General features: G+C 34.6%; 1 protein-coding gene and 2 long non-coding RNA genes across 4 annotated transcripts; 1 reads left to right on the forward strand and 2 right to left on the reverse strand.

Annotated features, from left to right (window-relative positions):
• Positions 1 to 1387: 1387 nt before the first annotated feature.
• On the reverse strand, positions 1388 to 2143 carry LOC106406777 (uncharacterized mitochondrial protein AtMg00310-like). The gene has a single exon (XM_048748648.1). The coding sequence runs from the start codon at positions 2141 to 2143 to the stop codon at positions 1388 to 1390; it is 756 nt and encodes a 251-aa protein (XP_048604605.1).
• Positions 2144 to 10037: 7894 nt separating this feature from the next.
• On the forward strand, positions 10038 to 11200 carry LOC106416576. The gene is made up of 3 exons (XR_007319006.1): positions 10038 to 10325; positions 10393 to 10787; positions 10891 to 11200. It is a non-coding gene; the product is annotated as an uncharacterized LOC106416576 (long non-coding RNA).
• Positions 11201 to 19511: 8311 nt separating this feature from the next.
• LOC106455053 lies at positions 19512 to 20787 on the reverse strand. Of its 2 annotated transcripts, none has more exons than XR_007319007.1 (2): positions 20122 to 20787; positions 19512 to 19875 (listed from the first exon to the last, which is right to left on the reverse strand). It is a non-coding gene; the product is annotated as an uncharacterized LOC106455053 (long non-coding RNA). The 2 variants fall into 2 exon arrangements; XR_001290131.3 differs by having other exon boundaries at positions 19512 to 19895.
• Between the last annotated feature and the right edge of the window lie 5910 nt (positions 20788 to 26697).

Genomic DNA, 26697 nt, shown 5'->3' on the forward strand with positions numbered 1-26697 from the left:
ACCATGTGGCTCACCGTGTAACGGTCTTCGGTCTCGAATGCTGCAGCCCACATGTAAATTCTACAAAGGCCAAAGCTCGAACCCAGGGCCGGACACTCCAGCTGGAGCTCCTATACCACTAGACCAAAGCAACTTGGCTGCAATCCTGTTTCTTTACGGACTCACTTTTCTTATCACAAAGTTTTTTGTTTCTTATCAAAAGTTGATTATATGAATTTTAATTATTATCCAATATTTTTAGTTTTAACAATATTACGCTAGTCTTATGGTAAATCAACGCTTCTGACTCAGAATCAACCTATCTAGTCTTCTACTAAACTACTAAGTAATGCTTTGTTTAATAATCAACTAAGAAACAGACAAAACATATTATAATACTTACATGCTTAAAAGTTTAAAACGAGACTAATTTGTATATTTTGTTTTTGACATCCGGACACAGAAAACTCAAAATGTTTCTATAAGTCGTTCTATATATGTTTTTTTTTTTTGGAACGCAACTTTTATAAAATTTAAAAAGAGTTAAGCAATAGGAACGGCTACAAGGTTCAATGCCTGTTTCGCTAATCGATCAGCATCAACATTCCTCAACCGAGGTATCCAAATAAAGGAAACAGAATCAAAGGTAGTGCAATCTAAGCGGATGTCCGCAATAATTCCATAGAGCTCCGGAGGCTCCATCTTTGAATTGAGAGCTTTTATCAGTTGAGTAGAGTCCGATTCGCATCGGAAACACCGGATCCCCAGCTCTTTACACTTTCTTATAGCATCTCTCATTGCGAGTCCTTCGGCCATCACTGGAGAGGTGACGAAGGAGCTAGTGTTTTGGAAGCTCTGGGTACACTCTGCTTGCTTAATTATCCACCCTATTCCCGCCATTCTGGAGTTGTCGATCCAAGCCGCGTCTGTCTGCACTACTACCCCGTAACATGGGGGAGGTTCTGTCTGTCTTCTAGGCTGATGTTGCTTAACTTCCCTAGTCTGGGCGTTTTGCCATTCTTTAGCTGCAACGATTGCCTTTGTTAGGACCTGTTCTGTCGTGAAACCTTTGTCATTGAAGATCAGACTGTTTCTTGCCAAAGAGACAGTTATGATACCCACTGGAGGCAAACATGGGATCACTATGATTCGCATCCAATCATTCTCTAAATCTAATGATCCTCTCCTATCAATTTGTTGTGCAAAGGGCGCAGCCTTCCACACTATCATCGCAAAGTCACATTGAAAGATGAGATGATTAATATATTCAAGGTTTCCACAGTGCTTACAGTGCGGATCAAAGCGTAGCTGTCTGATTTGCATTTGTTCTCCCATTGGTAGAGCCCCTTTGAGTGCCTTCCAGATCAATAGTTGAATCTTCGGAGCAGTTTGCAAGTTCCATACTCCTTTACCAGTTTGTCACTTGATCTCGCCGGTCTCTGGCTTTCTTCTCATTTTGAATCTCCACTGCTGCAATATACCCAGACTTAGTTGTGTAGACTCCATCCTTTGTGTGAATCCAGAATAGTTTATCCGGGGCCCCATGCTTGCTCGGCTTGATACTTAAGATCGTGTCCACCAGTTCCGGTAGTTCCCGTTCGATTGTATTCAAGTCCCAGTCTTGCGTGTTTGCTTGAAACAGGTCTGCCACCACTATATCGTGGGAAGCTTTAGTAGGCGGTCCCATATGTTGGAGCTGACGTGATGTACTAAGCCATGGGTCTTGCCAGACCTTTATGGTCTTGCCATCTCCTACTGCCCATCCCATGTTTCGTATCAGAAGATCACGTCCTATCAAAATGCCCCTCCAACCATGAGATATAGCTGATACCGCTGGTACTTTGGTGAATTCTTCATGTTGGCAATATTTTATGAGCAGGGTCCTTGCACGTAGACCCATTGGATTATTGAGCAGCCTCCAGCTCAGTTTAGCAAGAAAAGCATCATTGAAGCATTCGAACTCTCGAAACCCAAGTCCCCCGTTGGTTTTTGTTTGTGCCATTTCATCCCAAGATACCCAAGCCATCTTCTTCGCGCCAGAGTTAGAGTCCCACCATAATCTTGTTACCGCTGATTGAATCTGGTTGCAAAGGGAGATCGGAAGTTTAAAACAGGTCATTGAGTGAGAGGGCATGGCGAATAAGACACTCTTAACCATGACCATCTTTTCTATATATGTTACTATGTATATATAAAGAGTTAGAAATATCAGAAATGCTACGCTCAAAGCTTAAGTTACTATTTACAACCATTTTATTTTATTTTGGGTTTTACACTACAAGAAAACAGCGTAATTCTGACGGAAAATGAGATCCTCGGAATATTCCGAAAAATTTCTGAGGAAATTCTGAGGAAACCCATACCGATGAAATACCGAGGAAATCATATTCCTCGGAAAACACCGACGAATATCCGAGGATATATTATAGCCGTTAGAGAGCCATTGGGGAATTTAAAAATTTCTGAGGAAATTCCAAGGAAAGAGCCGTTGCCGTCGGGATTCCGTCGGAATTTCCCCGGTACTGTCGGCAGCATTTCATCTATAAATACCCGCACCCCCAACCTCTTCATTCACTCCATTTCTTCATCCTCTCACATACTATATTTACACACGAATTTGATTGAAAAAAGCATGTCTTCTTCAAATTATTATCGTTCTTGGATCGATCGACCTCATTTGGATCCGAACACGAGATTGCTTACGGAAGAATACCAACGAGGTATAACCGAATTCATGGGGTTAGTTCAACGACAACCGGAAGCAGAAACGGGTATGTTAAGATGTCCTTGCTCTAATTGTAAAAACAGAAAGGTTATTAAAGAGTGGGATGTTTGGACTCATCTATTTGAATGGGTTTACACGAAGTTACAAAATTTGGTATCATCATGGAGAAACTGATTATGAATATGGTAGTACTAGCGAACCTCAGCCTGCGGTTAGGTTAGAAGAACCAATTAGAATGGATGTAGATTATGGTGTAGGTACTGAGCAGATGGTAAATGATCATTTTATAGGGGAAGATTTACCCAATGCAGAAGCTATGAGATTTTATGATATGTTGGATGCTGGAAAGCAACCCTTGTACGAAGGTTGCAGAGATGGTCATTCAGCTTTATCATCTGCAACAAGACTGATGGGCATTAAAACATATTATAATTTGGCTGAAAACTGTGTGGATGCGATTGCTGATTTTGTAAAAGGTATTCTACCTGAGGATAATGTAGCCCCTGGTTCATACTACGAGGTTCAGAAACTGGTAGCTGGTCTTGGTTTATCGTATCAGGTAATAGATGTATGCAGCGATAACTGCATGATTTATTGGAGGGCGGATGAACAACGGGTTACATGCAAATTTTGTTGAAAGGCTCGTTATAAAGATACGAGTGGAAGAGTTCCTGTGCCATTTAAAAGGATGTGGTATTTGCCTTTGACGGAAAGGTTGCAGAGGTTGTATCAGTCTGAATGCACAGCGCAACCAATGAGATGGCATGCGGAGCATTCAACAAATGGTGAGATTAGACATCCTTCAGATGCAAAAGCGTGGAAGCATTTCCAATCAACATATCCCGACTTTGCGTATGAGAGAAGGAATGTCTACCTGGGATTATGTACTGTTGGTTTCAGCCCGTTTGGCAAGAGTGGAAGACAATATTCTCTATGGCCAGTCATTCTTACACCATACAACTTACCGCCAAACTTGTGCTTGCGACGAGAGTTTTTGTTTCTCTCCATTCTCGTTCCCGGACCAGAGCATCCTAAGAGATCACTTGATGTGTTTCTTCAGCCACTAATATATGAGTCGCAACAACTATGGGCTCAAGGTGCTGAAACATACGATGTTTCATGTAAAGAAAACTTTCAAATGCGGGCAGTACATATGTGGACAATAAGTGATTTTCCAGCATATGGTATGTTATCTGGATGGATAACGCATGGAAGGCTATCATGTCCATATTGTCATGATAACACTGATGATTTCCAACTAAAACACGGAAGGAAAACGTGTTGGTTTGACTGTCACAGGAGATTCCTACCACCTGATCATCCATATCGTAGGAGTAGGAATTTGTTTACGAAGAACAATAGGGTGCAGAAGGGACGCCAGACCAAGAGATTTTGGTGCAGAAAGGACGCCAGACCAAGGTGGACATGTGCATTATCCGGTAGATGTTGTTGGAGAAATACATAACTGGCACAAAAAGAGTATTTTCTGGGATCTGCCATACTGGAAGGATCATCTGCTGAGGCATAATTTAGATGTCATGCATATTGAAAAGAACTTTTTTGACAATCTCATGAACACGATCCTTAACGTTCAAGGTAAAACAAAGGATAATTTGAAGTCAAGACTGGATTTAGTCGATATATGTGCTCGTTCAGAACTTCATGTTGATGAGAATGGTAGGCCATCTTTTCCCATATACCGACTTGATGCAGAGGGAAAAGATGCGTTCTTTGATTGGATTTCAAACGATGTGGAATTTCCAGACGGTTAGGCATCTAATTTCCAGAAGTGCAGACCAAAAACAGAAGACCTGCTCGGCATGATGATAGAAGCGAACGGGCAACATATCATGTTACGGTTCCAGACATCCTCACAGATGTTGGACGACTTAGCGGAAAACCAAAGAACCGTCGACTTACTGAGCATGAGCGCAGTCATTTGCAAACATATTTGCTCACCAACTGCGAAGATGTTCTTCAATATGAGAGGTAAATAAATTAGCTTACAAATTTTTATTTTAACAAGTTAAAATTTAAATATTAATTAATTATATTATTATCAACATATGTCCAGGATTTTCATGGAAGAAAAGCGGTTCGAATATAGATACGCCACAGAGGAGGAACTTGAAGAACTGAAGCAGAGAGAATTTTCTGGATGGATGCTTACTTATGTGAGTGCTTTAAACAAATTAAAATATTATTTATCACATATTTATACTAATTCACATATATTGATATAATATATATATATGTGCTATTAATAGGTGTCTGCTGGTATGACCAGAGGTGAAACATTTGACGATTGGATATGCGAGATGGTGTGTGGACCAGCGTATGTTGTGAAGTCATATCCGAGATTTTGTACTCGAGGATATGCATTCACAACTCAAAAGAGGAGACGTTCGAGTACGACTTATGATGCTGGCGTTTGTTCTGCATTTGGAGATGATGTATACTACGGAAACATACGGGAGATTATGGAAATCAAGTATCCGGGCATGGTTGGATTGCGCTATACTGTTTTCTATTGTGATTGGTACGGCAACACTCCATATCGAGGTGTGAGAACAGATGCATTTGGTGTTACATCAGTACATTCGAGGCGAAAGTTGCAATATTATGATCCTTTCATTCTTGCTTCTCAGGCCGATCAGGTAATTAAATATACATATATCAATTATTCATAATGATTCATCATCATGTGTATTAATAACACTTATTTACAAATTAAATAATTTTTTAAATGTTACAGGTTTGTTATATCAAGTACCCCCGGGTTAGGAACAGAGATGATCCATGGGTCACTGTTACTTCACTCAACCCGAGAGGCCGAGTTCAGGAAAGTTCTGAGCTGGAAGACCCAATACAACCAAGCACATCCGGTAACTTAAGTGCAATAGAAGATTTAGCTGCAGTTGGCCTTGTAGTCGATTTAACCGACTTTGGAGAGGAAGCCGTCGTTCACGTAAAGGATGAACCAGAGATTGGAGAGTTTCACCAAGATCCAGATTCAGATTCATCTGGTGATGATGACTCGGAAACAAAGTAGCATCGCCTTTTTTTTAATATAAGAATACCGAGGAAATTCCGAGGGATAATAGGATTTAGGGATTTCCTCGGAATTTCCTCGGAATAGTCCGAGACTTTTCCGACAATTTAGGGCTTTTTTTTAGGGTTTCTGTTTCCTCGGAAAAGCCTCGGAATATTCCGAGGAAATTCCGAGGATTCCTCGGAATTTCCTCGGAATATTCCGAGGCTTTTCCGAGGAAGTAGGGTTTTTAAACCGAAAACAATGTTTTGCGGTTTGAATAACACTTATATAACCCTTATTAAGTGTCTTAGACTGATTATGAAGTCAAAAATTTGTTCCTTACCCTATAATAAACACCTTCCGATTGTATGAACGAAATCCCCACAACATAAGAGAAAAACTTATACACTTTAATGAATGGTAAAGGGAATACTTACAATTCATTTTGAAATTTTGTTATTTCAAAGTTTATGATCATCTATACAAAGATTCCTCAGTGGTATGCATTGCATTTGTATAAGAAATGATATAGGGCAAAAAAATTTGGTGTTTTGAAACCCCAAACATGTGTTTCTCAGAATTTTCTCGGAATAGTTCGAGGAAATTCCGACGGATATTTAAGTGTCCGTCGGAATTTCCTCGGAATATTTTCATTTAACCGGGCAAACCAGCCGCCAAATATTTTGCGAAAGTTAAAATTGAAAATACCGAGGAAATTCCGACGGATAGTTTCCGTCGGACCCTAGGTTTTATAAACACGAAACACTTCTTCTTCCCCATTTCTCTTTTCTTCCTCTGGCGATCTCTCTCTTCTTCTGGCGATCTCCCTCTTCTCTCGCGACGATCTCTCCGGCGAATCCTCTCTATTCCTACACAAATCATGTAAGGACTCTATCCCACTCTCTTACGTTCTATTTGTTAGGTTTTTATGTAGATTTGATGATCTTACAAGTTTTTTGATAGATTTTTGCTAGGGTGATTGGTTAGGATTGTGATTTGGTTGTGTAATAGGTGTAGAATTGTGATTTGGTTGGATAATTTGTTGTGTTGAATTGATTTAGAACTTTTTTATAAATTTTTTATTATTTTTGTATTTATAAAATCGATTTTGGATTTTACAAAACGTTTTTTGTATATAAATTCAATTTTTGGATTTATAAAAGATGATTTAATATTTATAAAAATATTTATATTTATTAAAACTAATTTTGTATTTATAAAACATTTTTTTTGATTTATAAACACTATTTTATTATTTTTTGTATTTATAAAAACTATTTTTAAATATATTTTTCAATTAATATTTATTAAAACTATTTTTAAATATGTTTTTTTAATTTATATATTTATTATAACTAATTTTAAATATTTTTTTAATTAATATTTATTAAAACTATTTTTAAATATGTTTTTTTTAATTTACAGGTTTACTGGTGATCAGACCCGGTCTCGATCTCGTCGTGCCTCACCACGAGGTCGTAGTGGTACGGGGAGCCACTCTCAGGGTTCGTCCAGCCACTCTCGGGGTTCGTCCAGCCACTCTCGGGGGTCGAGCAGCCACTGTCGGGATTCTTCATTTCCCGCTCTGGTTTTTGCTCCCGCTGCTGCACCCCCTCCCGTTGCTGCACCCCCTCCCACTGCTGCACCCCTCCCGCTCCTCCAGTCGTTCTGGGAGTGATGACTGTTGCCCAGTTGGTTCAACAGCCCGGTCGTGAGCATCTTCCCTATCTCACTCCGTGTCCAAAGGGACGACATCAAACATGGTAATTAAAAGTCCTTTTTTTCCTTTCACTAAATTTTGATTCATTATTAATAATTTGTTTCTTATATTAGGTTCAACCGATCCGGGAACGGGATCAGCGCATGGATCAACAATATGATGTACTCGAACCTCAGCAAGGGATATCCGACTTTCACTCACTTCCCTGCCGAGGACCAGGAGATGTGGTTTCGTCAGTTTGCGGTAAGTATTCTAATTTTTTTACTTATATTTTTAATCTTTAATATAAAATTTCTACAAATTGTGTTTTTTTCAGCAAGAGTTCACCTGGAATCCCGATCACACGAACTTTATCCGTGACGCCTTCGTCCATAAAGTTATGGACAACTATGGGAAGCAGATCTACGAGTGGAAGCAGAAGTGGCTCATCAACCAGGTTTTTTTTAAATTTATTAAACAATTTTTTGAATTTATTAAACTATTTTTGGATTTATTAAACTATTTTATATTTTTTTTATTAAAAGGTCCCGAAGTCGATCAACAACGCGGTCTGGGAGGAGTTGTGTGTGCATTGGGATAAGGACGAGACGAAAGCTACCTCCGTGACCAACTCCGCCAACCGCAAGAGCGATCGTGGTGGGAAGGGCATGTACAAGCACAATTTGGGTGCCCAGACTATTGCTCCTCTGGGGAATCGCTTGGTAAGTTCAATCTCTTTTTTTTAATTATTTAAGTATTTTTATTTTATTTTTTATGTTTTTCTTCTAATTTCTAATGTTTGTTTAACGTTTATTTTTTTCAAGGCGGATGAAAATGATGGCGAGCCGGTTGATGATTTCGTCCTAATGAAGACGGCGCATACCAACAAGCACACCGGGGAGATTGATGATGGTGTTGTGAGGGATGTGCTCAGCCTGATCGAAACTCAAAAGGAAGACAAAGAGACCCGTCTATCTCAGCTTCAAACCGACCTGGACGCCACTTCGACGGTTTGACCAACTTGTTCCGGGTTCGAATCAACGAAATCGTTGAATCAGTATGTTCTTTATAAAAAAGTTCAATTCATTTATTTCTTTATTTTCATTTTATCATCTTTTCTATTATTTAAATTTGTTTATTTTCTATTTCAGTCGGTTCCAAAGAAAAAGGGACGTTTGGTCGGTTTGGGTCGTCGAGCCCGGTCGGTTTGGGTCGTCGAGCCCGGTCGGTTCCTCCTTCTGCACCACAGCCCTATGTTGATCCAGAAGTGCTTATGGACCAGTTGAAGGACAAAGATGACCGCATAGCTGCGTTGGAGCAAAAGATGGCGGATCAAGAGGCGGGATGGGAGGCAACGACGAAGCAGAACGAGCAAATGATGGAGATGATGAAGAGGATGTACCCGAACGAGCAGTTCCCGTAGTTTCTTTTTTCTTTTTTCAAAAACTCTGAATGTTTTATTTTGGTATGTACAACTTTGAATATTATCTAATATGTTTTCTATTTCAAATTTAATTTTATATTTTCGAATTTCAATTAAAAATAATAATTTTTTAATTTTTTTAAAAAAATTATTTTTGGGAATATTCCGAGGAAGTGTATCCCTCGGGATATTCCGACGACAACTTCCTCGGAATATTCCGAGGGCATATCTCCTCGGAATATCCCGACGGATACACTTCCTCGGAATATTCCGACGGCAAAGGTTTCTCGGAATATTCCGACGGCCGAGGTTCGTCGAAATATTCAGATACCTCTTTTCTCTCGGAATGTTTCCGAGGACCGTTCCATCGGAAATATCCGAGGACCGTTCCATCGGAAATATCCGAGGAAATGTTTCTTCGGAATGTCCTTGGAATCTTTAATTCTCGGTATTCCCTCGGAATTATCCGAGGAAATTTTACTTTCCGACGAGAAATTTCCGACGAGAAATTTCCGACGACCATTCTCGTCGGTATATCCTCGGAATACCGTTATTCCGAGGACATACCAACGATATTTGTCGTCGGAATATCGGTGTTTTCTTGTAGTGTTATTGTTTTTTGATCGAATGGGTTTGATTGTTTTTTCGTTTGTATTTGGGTCTCTACTCGAAGCTTAAAGTCATCTTTTCAAATGAAATCACAGTATTCACGTATTTCTAAATGCGTAACTTTAAGTTTACATTCTACAGACAATAGTACAATGAAGTTAAAAATGGTTATTTGCTACAAACATGTAAAAAAGAAAAGTCATATGTATTATTACATGAAAAAGATTTATAAAATGAGAGAGAGCTATGTGTGCAGAAAAAAAATGAGAGAGAGCTAAAGACTAAAGAGAGGAGTGTCTTTAATCGTATTGATACAGAGACATTTGTGACTTTAATAAAGTCATTGACGTTGCTTTGTCATTTTCTCGCGACAATAGTGCTGTTCGTTTGGTTGCCGCAGCCATTTGCGTGTGCGTCTGCAGCAATAATCATATTCGTTTGGTTGTCGCAGCCATCTGCATCGTCGTCTGCATTTGCGTCTAGACGCTGCGTCATGCGTTAACAAAATTTGGACGCGGATAAAATCAGCGATTGCGTCTAATATTCTGGGTCTATTTACTTATTTACATTTTAGCCCTTAACACAATTCATTATTTACATAAAATACCCAACCCTAATAGACGCAGCCGCTCTCTCCTCCTACCATTGACGCTGCTTCAAGCACTGTGCTCGAGCTCTCTCTCCATCTCGAGCCCTAACTCCATCTCAAGCTCTCTCTCCATCTCTCTCCGTCTCCCTCAATCTCCATCACGAGCTCTTCGACACAAACCCATCTCAAGCTCTCTCTCTCGATCTCCAACGCATCTCTCTCTCTCTTCTCCAGACGCAAACCCATCTCGAGTTCTCTCTATTTGAGGTAATTTGTCTCTGTTTGATACTGATAGTGATGGTCTCTGTTCTAAAGTATTGATGGTATGTTTCAGATTCTGCAATTGTGAGATGACTTGATGGTGCAATGCGAGGATTGTTCCTGTTTTTATGCAAATGAATGATGAGTTTTTGATTGATTGGTTTATGAGCATTCAAGCTCACTCTCTCGTAGTTGAATCATTTTCCCAATCATTCATGTTTTGAGACTCTGAATTGTTTTGCTGATAAATGTGTAATTGGCGAACGAGATGATGCTTGTAGTTACTGCGTATAGAGTTTTGATTGTTTTTTTTTTCTTCTCAATCCGCTGAACATGTGAAAATGATAAACTTTAGGAGTTTCTTTGTGATAAGTTTGTGGTCTGTTCTTTTAGATGGGTTTGTCTAATGAGTTATCGGTGGAGAGGGATCGGCTGATAAGGATCAGTGATGGGTTTCAGTGAGCTGTGGTAGTTAACTTTAACGCAATGCCTTTGTTTGTTGATCTTTCTAGATTCCTAACAACTGACATCTTTGTTTTATCTTTTTGCTTTTCTTTTCCATGTGTGAAAGCTTCATGAGGCAATAATAAGACAGGATTCTGCGGAAAACGAAGGGGCAATAACCAGAAAGGTTTCTTGCTAGGGGAAAGGCATTTACGTCCTTCAATGGTGAAGCTGAAGGAGAAGTAGTCACTGCTCAAGAAAGCGCAGAAGAAGAAGCAGAACTGACTTCCTCTTGAACAATCAAGACTAAGCAGTTTTGTGGTGTTCGTGTGAGAGAGAGAGGGTGTGGTTAAGATTAATTATTGGCCTTGTTGTTGTTACGATATATCATTTTTACAGAGTTTAGAGAAAATAGAATGAAAATGATTTTTATTTAATACTCGAAGATAATGGATTTTATTATATATATTCAGCATGAAAATTATGTTTGTCTTTGCTTTTAATTTGTGTTAAATATTTTGATGTATTATTTAGCTTTTAAATTGTATTAAATATTTTGATTTATTATTTTTTTAATTTAGCTTATAATTTAAAATAAAAATGTTGTTAAATTTGTATATTTGACTAAAAATTTATTACCAATTAAATACAATATTTTGATGAATGTAAATATTACAAATTTAAATTTACATTTTAAATATTTAAAATACAATTTTACAAATTTAAACTATATTTTATTTATTTAAAATATAATTTTAAAAATTCATAAAATTAAAATATATTAACTAAATGAAGATTGCGTCTGCGTCGACCAAACGAACCAGATTCACCATCCACTCCTACTATCAAATAACATTCTTGAATCATATATTCAATTTTATTCTTCACCCAAATTCGTTTCTTTTTTTTTAAAATCAATGGATTAGCGACGCAACCAAAAGCGTACCCCTTGGCCGCGTGGATTCCGATACTGGTAACGACGGCTGAGCCACAGAAACAGCCCAATCAGGTTCAAAATTGGATCAACGTCCTTGATCATTTGTTTCATTTGATAGATAAGTTTACAGCAATCAGAGCATTGTACCAATTTAAGCCAAAAAATAGTTCTTATTTGAGAGTTACGATCTTTGCAAAATTAATCTTTTATTGATCTGCCTCTTCTACTTCTTCTGTGTAGGCTGGTTCTGAACAAGAAGATATTAGACATACAATTGCTAGAGCTGGCATCTAGACATGGCGCTGTAACTATTTATTACCTTTACTTATGCCAGTTTTTTTTATAATTGGGAAAAGTTACATTTTTATCTCATCGTGAACCAACCTGTCTAGCAGAGGAAGAATGTCAATCAACGGAACGTAAATCAACGGAGATCACCAGATGATGCTGAAAGGTTTGCATTGTGGTTGTCTATTAGTTTAATATTTTTACAAGGTTGGAACTAATCTATTTTATGATTGGAACATTTGTTTAGGGAGACTAGAGAAATGGTGCTTAGTCAAATATTGTTTTCCCACTCTCTCGAGAGAAGTAAGTCCCATCTAAAATGGTTTGAAGTCCATCTATTTTTTCCTTTGTTCTTTAGTGAGTGTCATCGAGATGATGCTAATCTTCCAGATTGTGGTAATGTGTTTTTTACTTTCGTTGCTCCTGTTTCCATGTTGGAACCTTTAAAGAGTGCCTAGAGGATGTTATTTTGAGGGCTGCTCAAATGGAACAGATAGTTGAGAAGGTAAGAATCCAGTCACCTTTTCATGTGATAGTTCACCATTTTTTTCATATCATCAAGTTTCTACCCAGTTTCTCTGGTACTCCACACATCTGAAAGACATTGCATTACTCTGTTTGTTTTCACAGGTTTGTGAGGAGCAGCTTAATACTGGAGCGGTTTGTGATTTATGGGATTACTTTCCATCTCTGTCAATCTTTATGATCTGGCACAATCTTTTTGTTGGTTTCTTATTTAAGCTACTTATGCCCTTGAAACATAATATACTTGTATGAATAAATTTTCTTTTCAGTCTTATCTTCGTTATTCTAAATCCCTGGTTTGCATCTCTGGAAATTAAGATTATATTTCTGCAGGTACTGATTTGAGTGATACATTGATGGATTGGATGGTAAAGGACATACTCAGTATATATATATTTATTATTTATATACTTCCGTATGATACAACTCCTTTTGGTAAAAGCTATAAAGATATATATACCTTTACGACTTGCCATCGTAAGTCTTTCCATTGATGTTTGCTTCATGAGTCTACATTTGTGTTTCCTTTTCAAAAGCTTAGTTCATCGTAAATATAGTTTTTATCCTTCATGAATAAATTTTAACTCTCACTTATTTATCTGCTTGGCTTCGACTGATTCTATTATTATGTAAACATGTAGTTTTTCCCAGATTCGGGTTACATGTCAGTTGTACAAAGTTAAGGAGACAACAAGGCCATGGTTTCCGAGGGCTACATTTCTGCACCATTTGGAGATAATAGTGCTTCTTCTTCTACTACTGAATATACAGAAGGCTGCAAAAAGCTTTTCCTGTAAACCAGAGTAATTTACCCAAATTTGATTCATCTCAATTTGGTCAATGGGTCTGGCTCTGAAGGTGGTTCAAAGAAGCCTGCTGAGAATGGATTTATGACATGAGGTGGCTGTAATAGCTCAAGCAGTAGAGCATGAAGACAATCATGGTAATTTCTTCGACTTTTGAATCGCGTGTGTGAGCACTTTGATCTTTTTTTTTGGTCAAGCACATTAATCTTTTCTTAATTTACACATTATTGAGAATTGAACAAATTTGGAGGGGCCAATGTCAGTAGAACCTGATGTTAAATTCGATTATCATTCTTTGCTTCGTTCAAGCTGTTGAGTAGATAAGGTATTTGATCATTATTTTGGGTAAGTGAAAAAGATGTGGACGCATACGCAACCTAGAAAATGGTTGTCAAACTGTATACTAATATGTGTTTATGTTTGACTCTAGGCATTGAAGATGAAAGGAAGGTCTTCAAAAACACCACAGAAGAGAAGTCACAAGATTCAAACACCACAGAAGAAGTAAGCGACAAGACTTGAAAGTGGCGACTACAATGTAAGAAGAAAACTAAAGAAGTATTTGTAATGAGAGGATTAAGAAAGTTTCTATGGTTTGTGTGTCCCTAAGGATTCAGTTTGATTTGTTTTGTTTTCGTTACCAAAATGCTATTATCATACTGGTTCATTTAGTTAAATACAAATAGATAGACCGAATAATATTACTTCAAATCAACATTAGTTACTCAAAGCTGACTTCAGCTACGTTATGTATATAACAAGATAAGTTTTCATTGGGATCGAAAAATATAATTGTGTACAATATGATTACATTAAATATATAAATAAAGACGATTTTATACTATTCCAAATGTTGATTATAATAACTAAATTCAATTTGACAACAATATTAAAGTGAATGTTTGATTTTAAAAACTCATAAATCAAACTAAAAATATACATTTACTTAACTAATTTTTAAGCGATAAGTGTATGTATTTTCTTGAACCCTCATATCATATTTGAAGTTTTGAACTGAAAGTTATTCATGTGTCATAGATATTTGATGTTAAGAGATTTTTTTGTTACAATTTAGATGATGTTTTCAATTTTTGATATAAAATTTATTATTTTAAGCTATATGATTATTCTGTAATTTATTTTTCTGGATCGGTCTAACCAGCTAGAACAACTTTACTGGTTGAGTTCTTAAATCACGTATCTAAACAATACATTACTACTATTTCATTGCAGAACTAAAGTTAAAACTAAAAAAAAAAGTTGCACCAATAGAAAACAGACACACAAGCATAGAAAGTTCAGGAACGGTTCTAAAAAGTCTTTTATTAAAAAACTTTTGATCAGTTTTTAACTTTTTTTTCTAATATTAAAAATCTTAAAAACTTCACCTCCTCATACACACGTTGGAGGTGCTCTTACAATATTGAATCAATATTTGGTCCAGTTTTTCAACATTGAATTAATAAATTATTTTTTTTTTACTTTTGTTCACCATCTCATACATATTTTAGATAGTTAAAATAATTATTTATGAGTTATACTCATATTTAATTAAATTAAATTTACTATTTATATTTTTAGAACAGAGATGTAATATATGTCTAATACATATCATTAGATGCAAAGATATTTGTATAAATTATCCGGGCATAGCCCGGACAAAATCCCTCGTAGAGTTAAGATCAGCAGACAGGATAATATGATAACGGTATCATTAATATTTAAGAGATAACACGTTTCGAGTTGAGGTGTAATATTAGAATAACTAAGATATATTTTTAATCAAATTAAAATAGTAATTAGCTACTAAAGAGAAAGGGAGAATATTAAGCTAATTTTAGGAGTTGCTTCAAATTGACTTCTTAAAAGGTGAATGAGAAAAGATGGGACCCAAAGAGGAGCAAATATCAAGGGGGTTATTGTTAGTTGTCACTCAGCAGAGCTCAAAAGATACACATCCTTTATTCCTCTCCCACCCCATCATCCTTTCGTTTTTGTTCTTCCTTCCTAGATGACCTAGAAAAATTGTCGCAAATACCACATTTATAGTACCATTTTTCATGTGTACACTAATCATTTTTATCTATTTCTAGGGTTAACTAATCTAGATTTAAGATTTAGAGTTGAGGGGTATAATATGCTTTTTAGAATGTGAAATTTAGGATTCTAATAAATATATAAGTAAATACTTAAAAAATAGTTTCAAACAAAATTTTCGATTTTCAAAAAGAAATTTTGAGAAAAAAATAAAAAGATAATTTTGAAAAAAAATTATAAGAAAGTTCAAATTTGTAAAAGTATAATTCGAAAACATAAAAATATTTAAAAGTATAATTCGAAAACATAAAAATATTATTATTTTTTTATTTATTTATTTATTTATTTAAATAATGATTTATTATATATATAGATAAAAAGAGTATAAAAGTTTTTTGTCACTTAGTGAAGAAGATATTTTTGAAAATATCTCTTTAGTAGTGGTAAAGATGAAAAGTATTACTATGAAAGTGATAAACATAAAAAATTTCCAATGAACCATACGAAGGTGTAATCATCATAGTAAGTTATTTTAAAATATAACCTAAGCTCAGATAATTAAGAAGCAATAACGTGAAAATAATAGTTTAATATTATATTTAGGAACAATTAGCTCAATATCATAAAAGAAGACTCATATTTGAAATCTAACACATGATTGTCATTAACAGCCTAATGCTTACCTTTATCGAATGAAAGAGATGAAATTTCCCTCCCGACTGACACAAAACTCTGAGACTTGCAGGCCTTGTCTTCTGACAAAACTTCTGATGCGCGGCAGGTAAACAGAAGAGTGTCAGGATTGTAGAGAGATCATGGAGGTAGGTATGTAGCTAGAGTCCTCTTCTTTACACTTTTTTTGTTTTTGAGTTAATTTTATGTTTTTTTTATCATATTAGTAGAAATTTAATTTTCTTCTTATCTTTTTCATTTATCATTCAAATTTATAAAATAAACAAAAATCAGAATATTTTTTTAGTGTATTTTTACAAAGATCTAAAAAACATTGATAAATTTTAATTACGATTCCAAAAATTCACTTTTTGCAAAAATCTATAAAAAAATAAAGTGAAGATTGTAAATCTAAAGTAATGAATCAATGAAGAAAAAAATATGCTAGTTGTTACAAAGAGGTTGTGGCTAATTGATAAACGATTTTCAAGATTACAGAATAGTCGTCATTATCAGATACATGAATTGTTAACCGGTACATGATTTGTTAACAAATACATTATTCGATATATAATTTGTTAGTTGTTATATGATTTTTTATACATTATTTAATATCAAAAGTCTGAGTAACCACTATATCTATGGTTTTAGTTTTTTTAGCACTCTACACATAATTATATCATTTTAATATAAATGGTAATATGTAAAAATAATAATAATTGATACATTTGTTGGTCCGATATAACAAAGGAACTATAACTATTTTTAGAGAAATTAGAACGTGTACCAACGTATTATATGATATTTAACATCATACCAAAAAACACATTTCTAGTCACTGTTCATTATTTTCTTAGACACTACTACCCCTATATGTTTCATTCGCAGTTCGGGATTTTGTCAGTTTTTAATGCTAAAGAGATCCTAATTGATTTGGTAAATCTTCCTCTTCTCTCGTAGTATCTTCACTTTCCAAAATCTCATTCTCCGATACAATTTTCCTCTTCTCCCATAGTATCTTCTATCTCTCTCTTATCTATCTCTCTCCTTACAATCTTCTATCTCTCTCTTATCACTATCATCGAAGTTCAATACCAAACCTTACTTTCTACAAAATCAGTAACAAAATGGAAAGAGATGAACTCTCCGCTCCACCTCTCCGCATTCAGACTGTATTTTCGCGGTGGGCCATGAGCCAGTCGGAGTTAAGGTAACACCGTTCCACAAACCCTATGGCCATTAGGCAAATACTCAACGCTCTCGATCTTGAAGAAGTAGACACCATCAAAGGCTCACCGTTTGGGAAGCTTGTTGAGTTCGGTGAAAAGCTCTCTTTCTCAGGACGTTTTGGTCGATTCATCATCTCCAGGCTTCTAAAAGTCACAATGTTGTTGGTAGAACGTTTTGTTGTTCTGTGTTTAGTTAGCCGTCTCATGTTCTTTTTATAGCTAAGATTATTTTTAGCTGAGTTGTGAAGATTTTCTTCGGATAATAACATTTTCAAGTATTTGTGTTTCATTTTGTTGAAGCTAATAAAATGTTTAAAAGAACACATAATATTTTAGCCAGTTACACACCAACATGTACAATAATAAATACAATAATTTACATGTTAGTCAATTTTGTCTAACACAATTTACCAATGACATTTGTAATTTTTAAGGTTAAACTTCATATAACTAACATGTTACTTACCATCATGGATAATTCAGCTGACATTTGGGTGGGACAAAGTAGGAACCAGCATAGTCAAAACAGTCCATGTAATAGAGAAGGAGACATACTTGGAAGAGAGTGAGACCATAAATGTGTGTTTAAGCAATGGTTTTCAATCTTATCGAACCAGTAACAATTCGATGTTTAGTATAATGCTTTTCTAGTAGTAGGGGTGGGCGTTCGGGTATCCATTCGGGTTCGGTTCGGGTTTATTCGGGTTTCGGGTTTTCGGGGTTAAAGATTTTAGCTCCATTCGGGTATTTCTAAATTTCGGTTCGGGTTCGGTTCGGATCTTTGCGGGTTCGGTTCGGGTTCGGATAACCCATTTAAATGATTTTTAAAATTTTAAAATTCAATATATAGTTTCAATTTCTCAAAATCTGTAAATAAAATACTATATAACATATAAACTTGAATAACATATGTCAGAGTACCTAAACTTAACATATAAATTGGTTTGTTTGAATATTTTGATAGACAATCAGTAGACATTTCAACTATTTTTGGTTTTTGAGTATATTTTATACTATTTTAGAAATTTACTTTTGAATATTTGTATATATTTTCAAGTATTTTAGACAACTTAAAAGTATCTTATATATTTTGAATGTTTTTAATATACATTGAATCTAAAAATAATTAATATATTTAGATATATAAATCTATTTCGGATACATTCGGGTACCCGAAATACTTCGGTTCGGGTCGGGTTCGGTTTCGGTTCTCTGGATACCAAAATTTTGAACCCGTTCGGATATTTAATCAATTTCGGTTCGGATTCGGTACTACTTTTTCGGATCGGGTTCGGTTCGGTTCTTCGGATTCGGATTTTTTGCCCAGCCCTATCTAGTAGTATGTTTAAGTGTTTAGTTAGAGAGTTGTAAAACTCCACAGTTTGTACTCCAAAATTGTAGATGGTTATGTAATATACTAGATACGATACAAAACATTGTTGGCCGGTTAATTAAATTTCATAAATGGATTATGGATAATAATATGGTTAATATCTACATTATTCCTTTCACTCTCTCATTCTCTTTAGGACAAAACTAATACATTACTTGATAGCTTCTTTAGATTTTTATAAAGAGGTTTACTAGCTTGACAAAATATTAGACAGGAAAATAATTGATTTAGCGAGCAGACTTAATTTTGTATTTTGTATTTTTATAATGTTTACATCAAGAAAATTTTAGTAGATCGTTAAGCAAATTAATAAACGAAAACATATATTTGTTAGCTGGCCAAACTTATTTGATACTTATATTGTCTCATATTTTGTGCTCACACATGTGTTCAAAAATATCAAAATACATTTTCCCACTTTGATTTCTAAAGATATTTGCCCGGCTAAACAAAATATTTCTTGTATAATTTGCTATGTAACCATGAATAAATTTTGTTAGCTAGCTACTTATCATATTATTAAATCCTTCTTTGTGAGAGTAACGAGACCCAATTTCTGCCTTCAATCAAAATCCTAGGGTTCTGGAGGTGGGATGAGATGTATTGTCTTGATCGTCTGAGTGATCCGTAGTCTCGATAGTATGAGTGATCCGGGAATTTCGCAGATGCAGAAGAACAAAACATGATGAACTTCATGAGAGAGAACACATGATCTTGTTTGAGAATCTGAGATTTTCGTGGGGATTGGTCTGATATATGATAATTTCTTAATGTTTGTACCAAACGAAGGTGATATATGGCAGTTTATGTCTAATCTCACTTGCAAAAGCTTGAAGATGCTTATCTTACAAAAGTTAAATGTTATAGAAAACAATTTGACAATAAGACAATTTCATTACATGATATTTTATTATATTATTGGTTACAAGAAATTTTAACACGCCAACAAGAAAGCAAACAATGCTAAAATTTCTTGTAACCGGTTTTGTAAACATAATTCCTCATCGGTTACAAGAAAGATTATCAAACCAAAAATAAACTTAACCATGCTAAGCTTTTCTGTAGCCGAGGACTATACCCAATAGATATTCTTGCTTAAACTTAAGTATATACATCTGTATCACAATAGAAAGGCCAATCCAATGTTTTTTGGCCTTAGGCTGCCATTCTTTAGTCTGGTTTTTCTTCCACTTCCCTCGCCAAAACGGATGCATTGACTCTTCTTCTTCAAAACATTGAACAAAACTGAAAAAAACTAAGATTATACTGAAACAAAAAAAGTCGAATAGATTCAACAAAACTTAAACAAGCTTTTATAAGCAATTTCAAGAAGATAAAGAGACCTCTTAAATAAATAAAATTCAAGAAGGTAGATAGCAATTGACAGAGGAGATCCAATCCACCGTAACTTCCTAGTTCCATCACACGAGGAAGAAGAAGATTCCATTTAAAGAAATGTATATAAATTTACCTAAAGCTTTTGCCTTTTGCCTTTTGCTAGAACCAGTAGGTCCTCCTCTCATCTTCTTGACAATAGGAGTGGTTTCCCTTCCGCCGTATCCACCACCTCATGAACGCATGGAGAAATAACCAGATGAACTCATGAATTATTTGGAACTCGTGTTCTTCTTCAATTTTGTTTAGATTTATTAGGAAAAAGAGGAAAGAAGATGAAGAGAAAGACGTCGGCAATGAAAGAAGATGTGGGTTTGGTGTAATTTTGATTATATTTTTTACCGAGATAAGTTTATCAAATCTAAACAAAATATTTTTATAATCTTTCCAAATCGTCAGCTTATAGGTGTACATCATCTAGGTTCTGGAAATCAATTCGTCAAGTATTAGGGGCAGTTGCGTCTTTCACTCTAGCGTTTGTCTTCACACACATCAAACTTTTACTGTTATTGGCAAATTTCTAATTTCTCCATCTTCCTTGGTTTTTAAGCAAATTATCCCCTATTTTTAACTGATAAATGTTTTTATATCATATATATATATATATACACTGATAGATGATTCGTTTGGTAATTTTTAGGTTTACATGTTCATAACTATTATTTTTGTCACTTTTCAACGTGATTTGGGTGTGGTCCACATTTTCATCTCATGCTTTTTGTGAAACTGAAGTTAGAGAGAAAATTATCTAATAGCCACTATTTTGTAACTGATTTTGTGACAGCTAACAAATCATATATCAGGTAACGAATCATGAATCATGTACCTGATAATAAATAATGTATCAACTAACAAACCATATACCAAAAACAATGTATCATCTAACAAGTTATGTACCAAACCATATAACATCTAACAAACTATGTAACAATTAAATGTTTGTTAACAAGTTATAACTACTAGTTTAATGTTAAAAGAATTAATAACATACATATCAACGAGTAGTCATCCCTTGGTTTTAAGTCGTATATCAACTAACAAAATATGTATAAGATAATAATTCACATATCAACTAATAAATCGTGCCTCCTACAATGTATCAAGTAACAAATTATGTATATAACCATTTGACAACTTAATAACCATTACAATTTGTGGTACATGTTTATAACAGTTAATAATGAAATAAAACTACAGATTCACTAAATTCTAAATAATATCTGATAATCGATATAATGGTGATTAACATAGAAATTATCCACATCAAGAAAAAAATTTCAAGAACACATCATGATCCAACTTAAAAGCTTTACTTTTTAACAGCTTGCAAATTTTGGAAAGAATTCTCTAAGTTGCTCCAACTCAAAACCCGACACAACTTTCGCCGATGCCGCATAACACATATTTTCTCCTATTTGCGCATATAGATCTAAAGGACCAAAACCAAGAAGATATACCATCAAAGATCACATTTCTGAAGAGGACAATCAAACTCAAAAAGTAAATTCAAAAGGAAACAGAAAAACTTATTTTGAATTTTCAGGTACAAATCATTTAACAAAATCAGATCGAAAATAGTACAAGAAAGAATGGTATAAAAAAATTTCAAACATACCTGAGATGGGGTTTCATCCATTTTTTCAATCACAAAGATTTTCAGATTCGAAAAGTAAACTATAAAAAGAAAAATATGGACAGAAAGTAGAGATGTGGAGAGGAGAAGAGTAGATAGAAAAGTTGGAGAAAAGAGGAGAGGAGAGAACTTAAAAATTATTAATTATTTGAGAAAGATGATTTTTTATGAGTCGATTACCATTTAGGACACTTTTTTCTCTTTTTTAACATTTTAAGACACAATCCGCTGGAGTGACACTTTCCTTGTGTCTGAGAGCTGTTTTGGACAGAAATGCCCTTGCTCAGAAGAAACATAAGATGCGCTTCTGTTTGGGTAAGTATAAATTGTAACTTGTTTTTCTTATTTCTCTTAATGTTTCATTTACTTTTATTTTAAATTCTAAAATATATAAAAAAAAAAATAATTATCACATTAAATTATGTATAAAATTTTCTATCTTTTAACATCCATTTTCATATATATATACTAATATATACACAAAAAAAGTATGGACATGGATACCATAGTGTGGATAATATAGTTATAAATTAATTGTGGACATGGACACAAAACCATATTGATTCATACACTATTTAAATTTCTGATTAAATAAAATATATAATAACCATATAAAAACATGTTTCTTTTTTCTTATTATTTTGATATCCATATATATATTTTATATTTTAATGTCTAACTAAATTGCTAAATTATAATTTATTGGACATATGTTTTATGGATGTGGACACAATATTTTTTTTTTTACAAAATTCTATGTTTTGTTTTCTTTTTTTTATTTAAAGATGTATATGACCAAAAAAATTAGTATAACAAAGTGATATATATTTGTTATATAATGATATATACTTTTATTGTTTTATCTAATTTTCTATATATATTTTTTATATATAACTTATAAGAATGTATGGATATGGATGATAAAAGTGTGAACGTAAGATATGTGGACATGGATATAAATGTGTAAAAGAGAATATCTAGACATATTTGTATGACACACAAGTTGTATCCACATCAAAGTTTCTGAAAGAGATCATGTTAAATGATGTCCATTATCGATTATTTGTGAGCTAGTAGGTGTGGACATGGATTAGGATATGTTTATATGGACATTGTAATCATGAAGAACATAATTGCATAAAACATGTCTTTGGTGTATGCTTAAATTTTTTGATACTAATTAGAATACAAATCTGCACATTTAAAAATTAAGGGTGAAAACAAATACTTACATAAATATAAGGACCAAATATGTAAATTCATCATTCTTATTGCATATCTGATCGAGCTTTCATCCATGGTGATACCAAGCTCAAACCACTGCAGCTTCACCTATATAATGGATGAGACTTCGGAAATGAGTTGAGCAAGACGAGGAGTCAACTTGAGCAGCAGATCTCGTGGTGGCGGAGGATTTCGACGAGCTCGAACCCCCATGGCTTCACTGAGCCACCGAGCTCACCGACACGATGTTGAGCTCGAAATCCATGTTGAGGCGTTTTCCCTTTCTCTTTTTTATCCGTGGATTCTGTCATGATTCGTAATAAAAAGATAGAAAAACAGACAAAAAATAAAGATAGACAAAGGAATAAGAAAAAGTTGAGAAGAAGGAGACAAGCCAAGAGGATTAAGAATTAATTGTTTCTTCGATTTGATGAAGGAGAGTGTATCGTGATTATTGGATTTGAGTATGCGTTATGAAAATAAATAAAAAGAAAAATAGAGTTTAATAAAAATAAATCTGAACTTGAATTTCGAAATTCTAAAATAAATAAATTTTTGAATGATTTAATAAAAAGATTTTTGGATTTAGTTAGAGTTGTTAGTTAATGTCTTTCTAGTTATTGTTAGATAAGGCTGAGGGCATTTAGGACATTGCACATAGAAATTGTGTGACTCCAGCAATAAGTGCCTAAATATGCAATTCTAAAGATATAATGTGCCGTAGAATGTAAAAATTTCATTTTTTATTAGATAAAGTTTAAAGTTATGTGTTCTGATTAAGCTATAAAGGCTGTCAGATAAAGGTTAAAAATTATTAATTGGGAACAAATGTTGTCTGAAAAGCAGAGTAGGAGTGTTAGTTGCGGCTGTACTGTACCCATTAGCTGCGTATGGACCAAATGGGGATTAAAACTCTTCCCCTTCAGCTATGTTACTCGCTTAATAAAAGGGTCTTAAAGTGGTATGGACACCAATTCTCCTTTATATTTATTCAATTTCTTGTTTGTTATTTTTTTTTTCCAAATCCTCGTGGAATCATTTGCCAATTGCCACCATCAGATATATTTTTGTATTGTTTTGTATTTTTTATTAGACCTAATTGAAGACATTTACCTGATAGTTTACTGCGTCATTTGCCTGATTAAGGTTTGTAGTTTACCGATATGCTTACTTTGAGTCTTTGACCGTATATGCAATCCAAAATAAGCAAAACTTTAACCAAAATGGCTTTAAGAAAACTTAATATCTTCAAAACAACTAATATTCCATCCTTTTACTTTCCTATAAATTACGAAAAAATTACTCTAGGAGACCCAATTCAGATTTCTAATTACTTTAAGAGACACATTGGACATTGAAGGCACCTTTTCATGCTAAATTGACCAATAAACCCCTTAGCTAGTATATAAGTGGGTTTGGTTACATTTCCTAAATCCTAACTAGAGATAACTGATTAGAAATTGAATCATCCAATAATCTATTTATCTTTCTTTTTTAAAATTCAATCCTTCTTCTAGAAACCAATGAGACCAACTCCCCTCTTTTTTTTAAATTCAATTCATTTGCTCTAGATCCAGAAATTGGAAAAATGGATGGTGCTAAATCCTCACCTTTGTGAAATTTTTTTTGTTTTCGTATTCTTTTTTTTTTTGTATCATGATTTGAAATTTAAAACTTATATATATGAGAATTGAACAAAAGTTAAATGATGGTGACGGTGGTGACCACCGCATGAAGACATCGGGGCCGGTGAATCAAGCTTCGTTGCTTTAACAACCATGAAGGAACAGTTGTATCTTCTAAAGCTTTCTTCTTCGTCCATAAATTTGTGGCTTTTTATTCCTGAGAGGTTTAGCAAACATCGTGAACCAAGAGTAAAAAGCTTGAGACATTTTTTTTTTGGGAAATTGGGCTGTATAACTTTCAAGCAAATTATAATTCATTTGATAACTAAAATACTTAATTTTCATCTACAGTATATGTATTTTATGTAATAATGCTATATTATCCTTCAATTTAACTTGTGTAACCTGCTGAGAATTATTTATTAAAAAAATATTAAAGAAATGATTTAATAAATTGTGGTTATCATTGGTGCACGTCCCTCCTCCTCCTCCTCTCCTCACGATTTTTTTTTTGAGTTTGTTTAATGTTGTTGATCTTGATTTTTTTTCATTGTTATACACTACAAGAAAACATCGGTATTCTGACGGACATTCCGACGGAAAATGAAATCTTCGGAATTTCCCGAAGAATTTCCGAGGAAATTCCGAGGAAACCCAAAATTTGGGTTTCCTCGGAATTTCCTCGGAATATACCGACGGAATTCCGATGAAACATCAATCCGTCGGAATATTCCGAGGATATTCCGACGAACTAGTGATCGATCGATGCGTTTTTGGACATATACCCATCGATCGATCACATTGTTACGCTTTGGTCCATCTTAGTGATCGATCGATGCGTTTTTGGACATAAATACATCGATCGATCCGTTTATAAAAAAACATTCGAGATTTTGAAACCCCAAACACTAGTTCCTCAGAATTTTCTCGGAATATTCCGAGGAAATTCTGAGGAACACTTGATATCCTTGATCGATCGATGGGATAATCTCATCGATCGATCACATTGTTACGCTTTGGTCCATCTTAGTGATCGATCGATGCGTTTTTGAACATAAATACATCGATCGATCCGTTTATAAAAAAACATTCGAGATTTTGAAACCCCAAACACTAGTTCCTCAGAATTTCCTCGGAATATTCCGAGGAAATTCCGAGGAACACTTGATATCCTCGATTGACCGATGGGATAATCTCATCGATCGATCACATTGTTACGCTTTGGTCCATCTTAGTGATCGATCGATGCGTTTTTGGACATATATCCATCGATCGATCCGTTTAAAAAAAAATTGACGTTTTGAAACCCCAAACACTAGTTCCTCGGAATTTCCTCGGAATTTCCTCGGAATATTTCGACGGAATTCTGAGGAAGAAAAGGGTTTCCTCGGAATTTCCTCGGAATATTCCGAGGAAATTCCGAGAAAATAGGGTTTTTAAACCGAAAACAACGTTTTGCGGTTTGAATAACACATATATAACCCTTATTAAGTGTCTTACGTTCATTATGAAGTCAAAAATTTGTTCATTACCCTATAATAAACACTTTTCCGATTGTATGAACGAAATCCCCACAACATAAGAGAAACACTTATACACTTTAATGAACGGTAAAGGGAATACTTACAATTCGTTTTGAAATTTGTTATTTCATGGTTTATGCTCATCTATACAAAGAATCTTCAATGGTATGCATTACAATTGTATAAGAAATGAAATACGGCAAAAAAAATTGATGTTTTGAAACCCCAAACACTAGTTCCTCGGTATTTCCTCGGAATATTCCGAGGAAATTCCGAGGAACAATATAAATTAATAGAAATACATGCACAGGATATTCTTTTTCCTCGAATTAATGAAAATATTCCGAGGAAATTCCGACGGATATTTAAGTGGCCGTCGGAATTTCCTCGGAATATTTTCATTTAACGGGCAAACAAGCCGCCAAATATTTCGCGAAAATTGAAATTGAAAATACTGAGGGAATTCCGACGGAAAATATCCGTCAGAGCCAAAGTTTTATAAACTCGAACCGCATCTTCTTCCCCATTTCTCTCTTCTTCCTCTCCGGCGATCTCTCTCTCCTTCCGGCGTTCTCCACCTTCTCTCGCGACGATCTCTCCGGCGAATCCTTTCCATTCCTTTACAAATCATGTAAGGACCTTATCCC

The sequence above is a fragment of the Brassica napus genome, chromosome C2 (assembly GCF_020379485.1).
Source record: "Brassica napus cultivar Da-Ae chromosome C2, Da-Ae, whole genome shotgun sequence".
In the NCBI taxonomy this organism is placed as follows: domain Eukaryota; kingdom Viridiplantae; phylum Streptophyta; class Magnoliopsida; order Brassicales; family Brassicaceae; genus Brassica; species Brassica napus.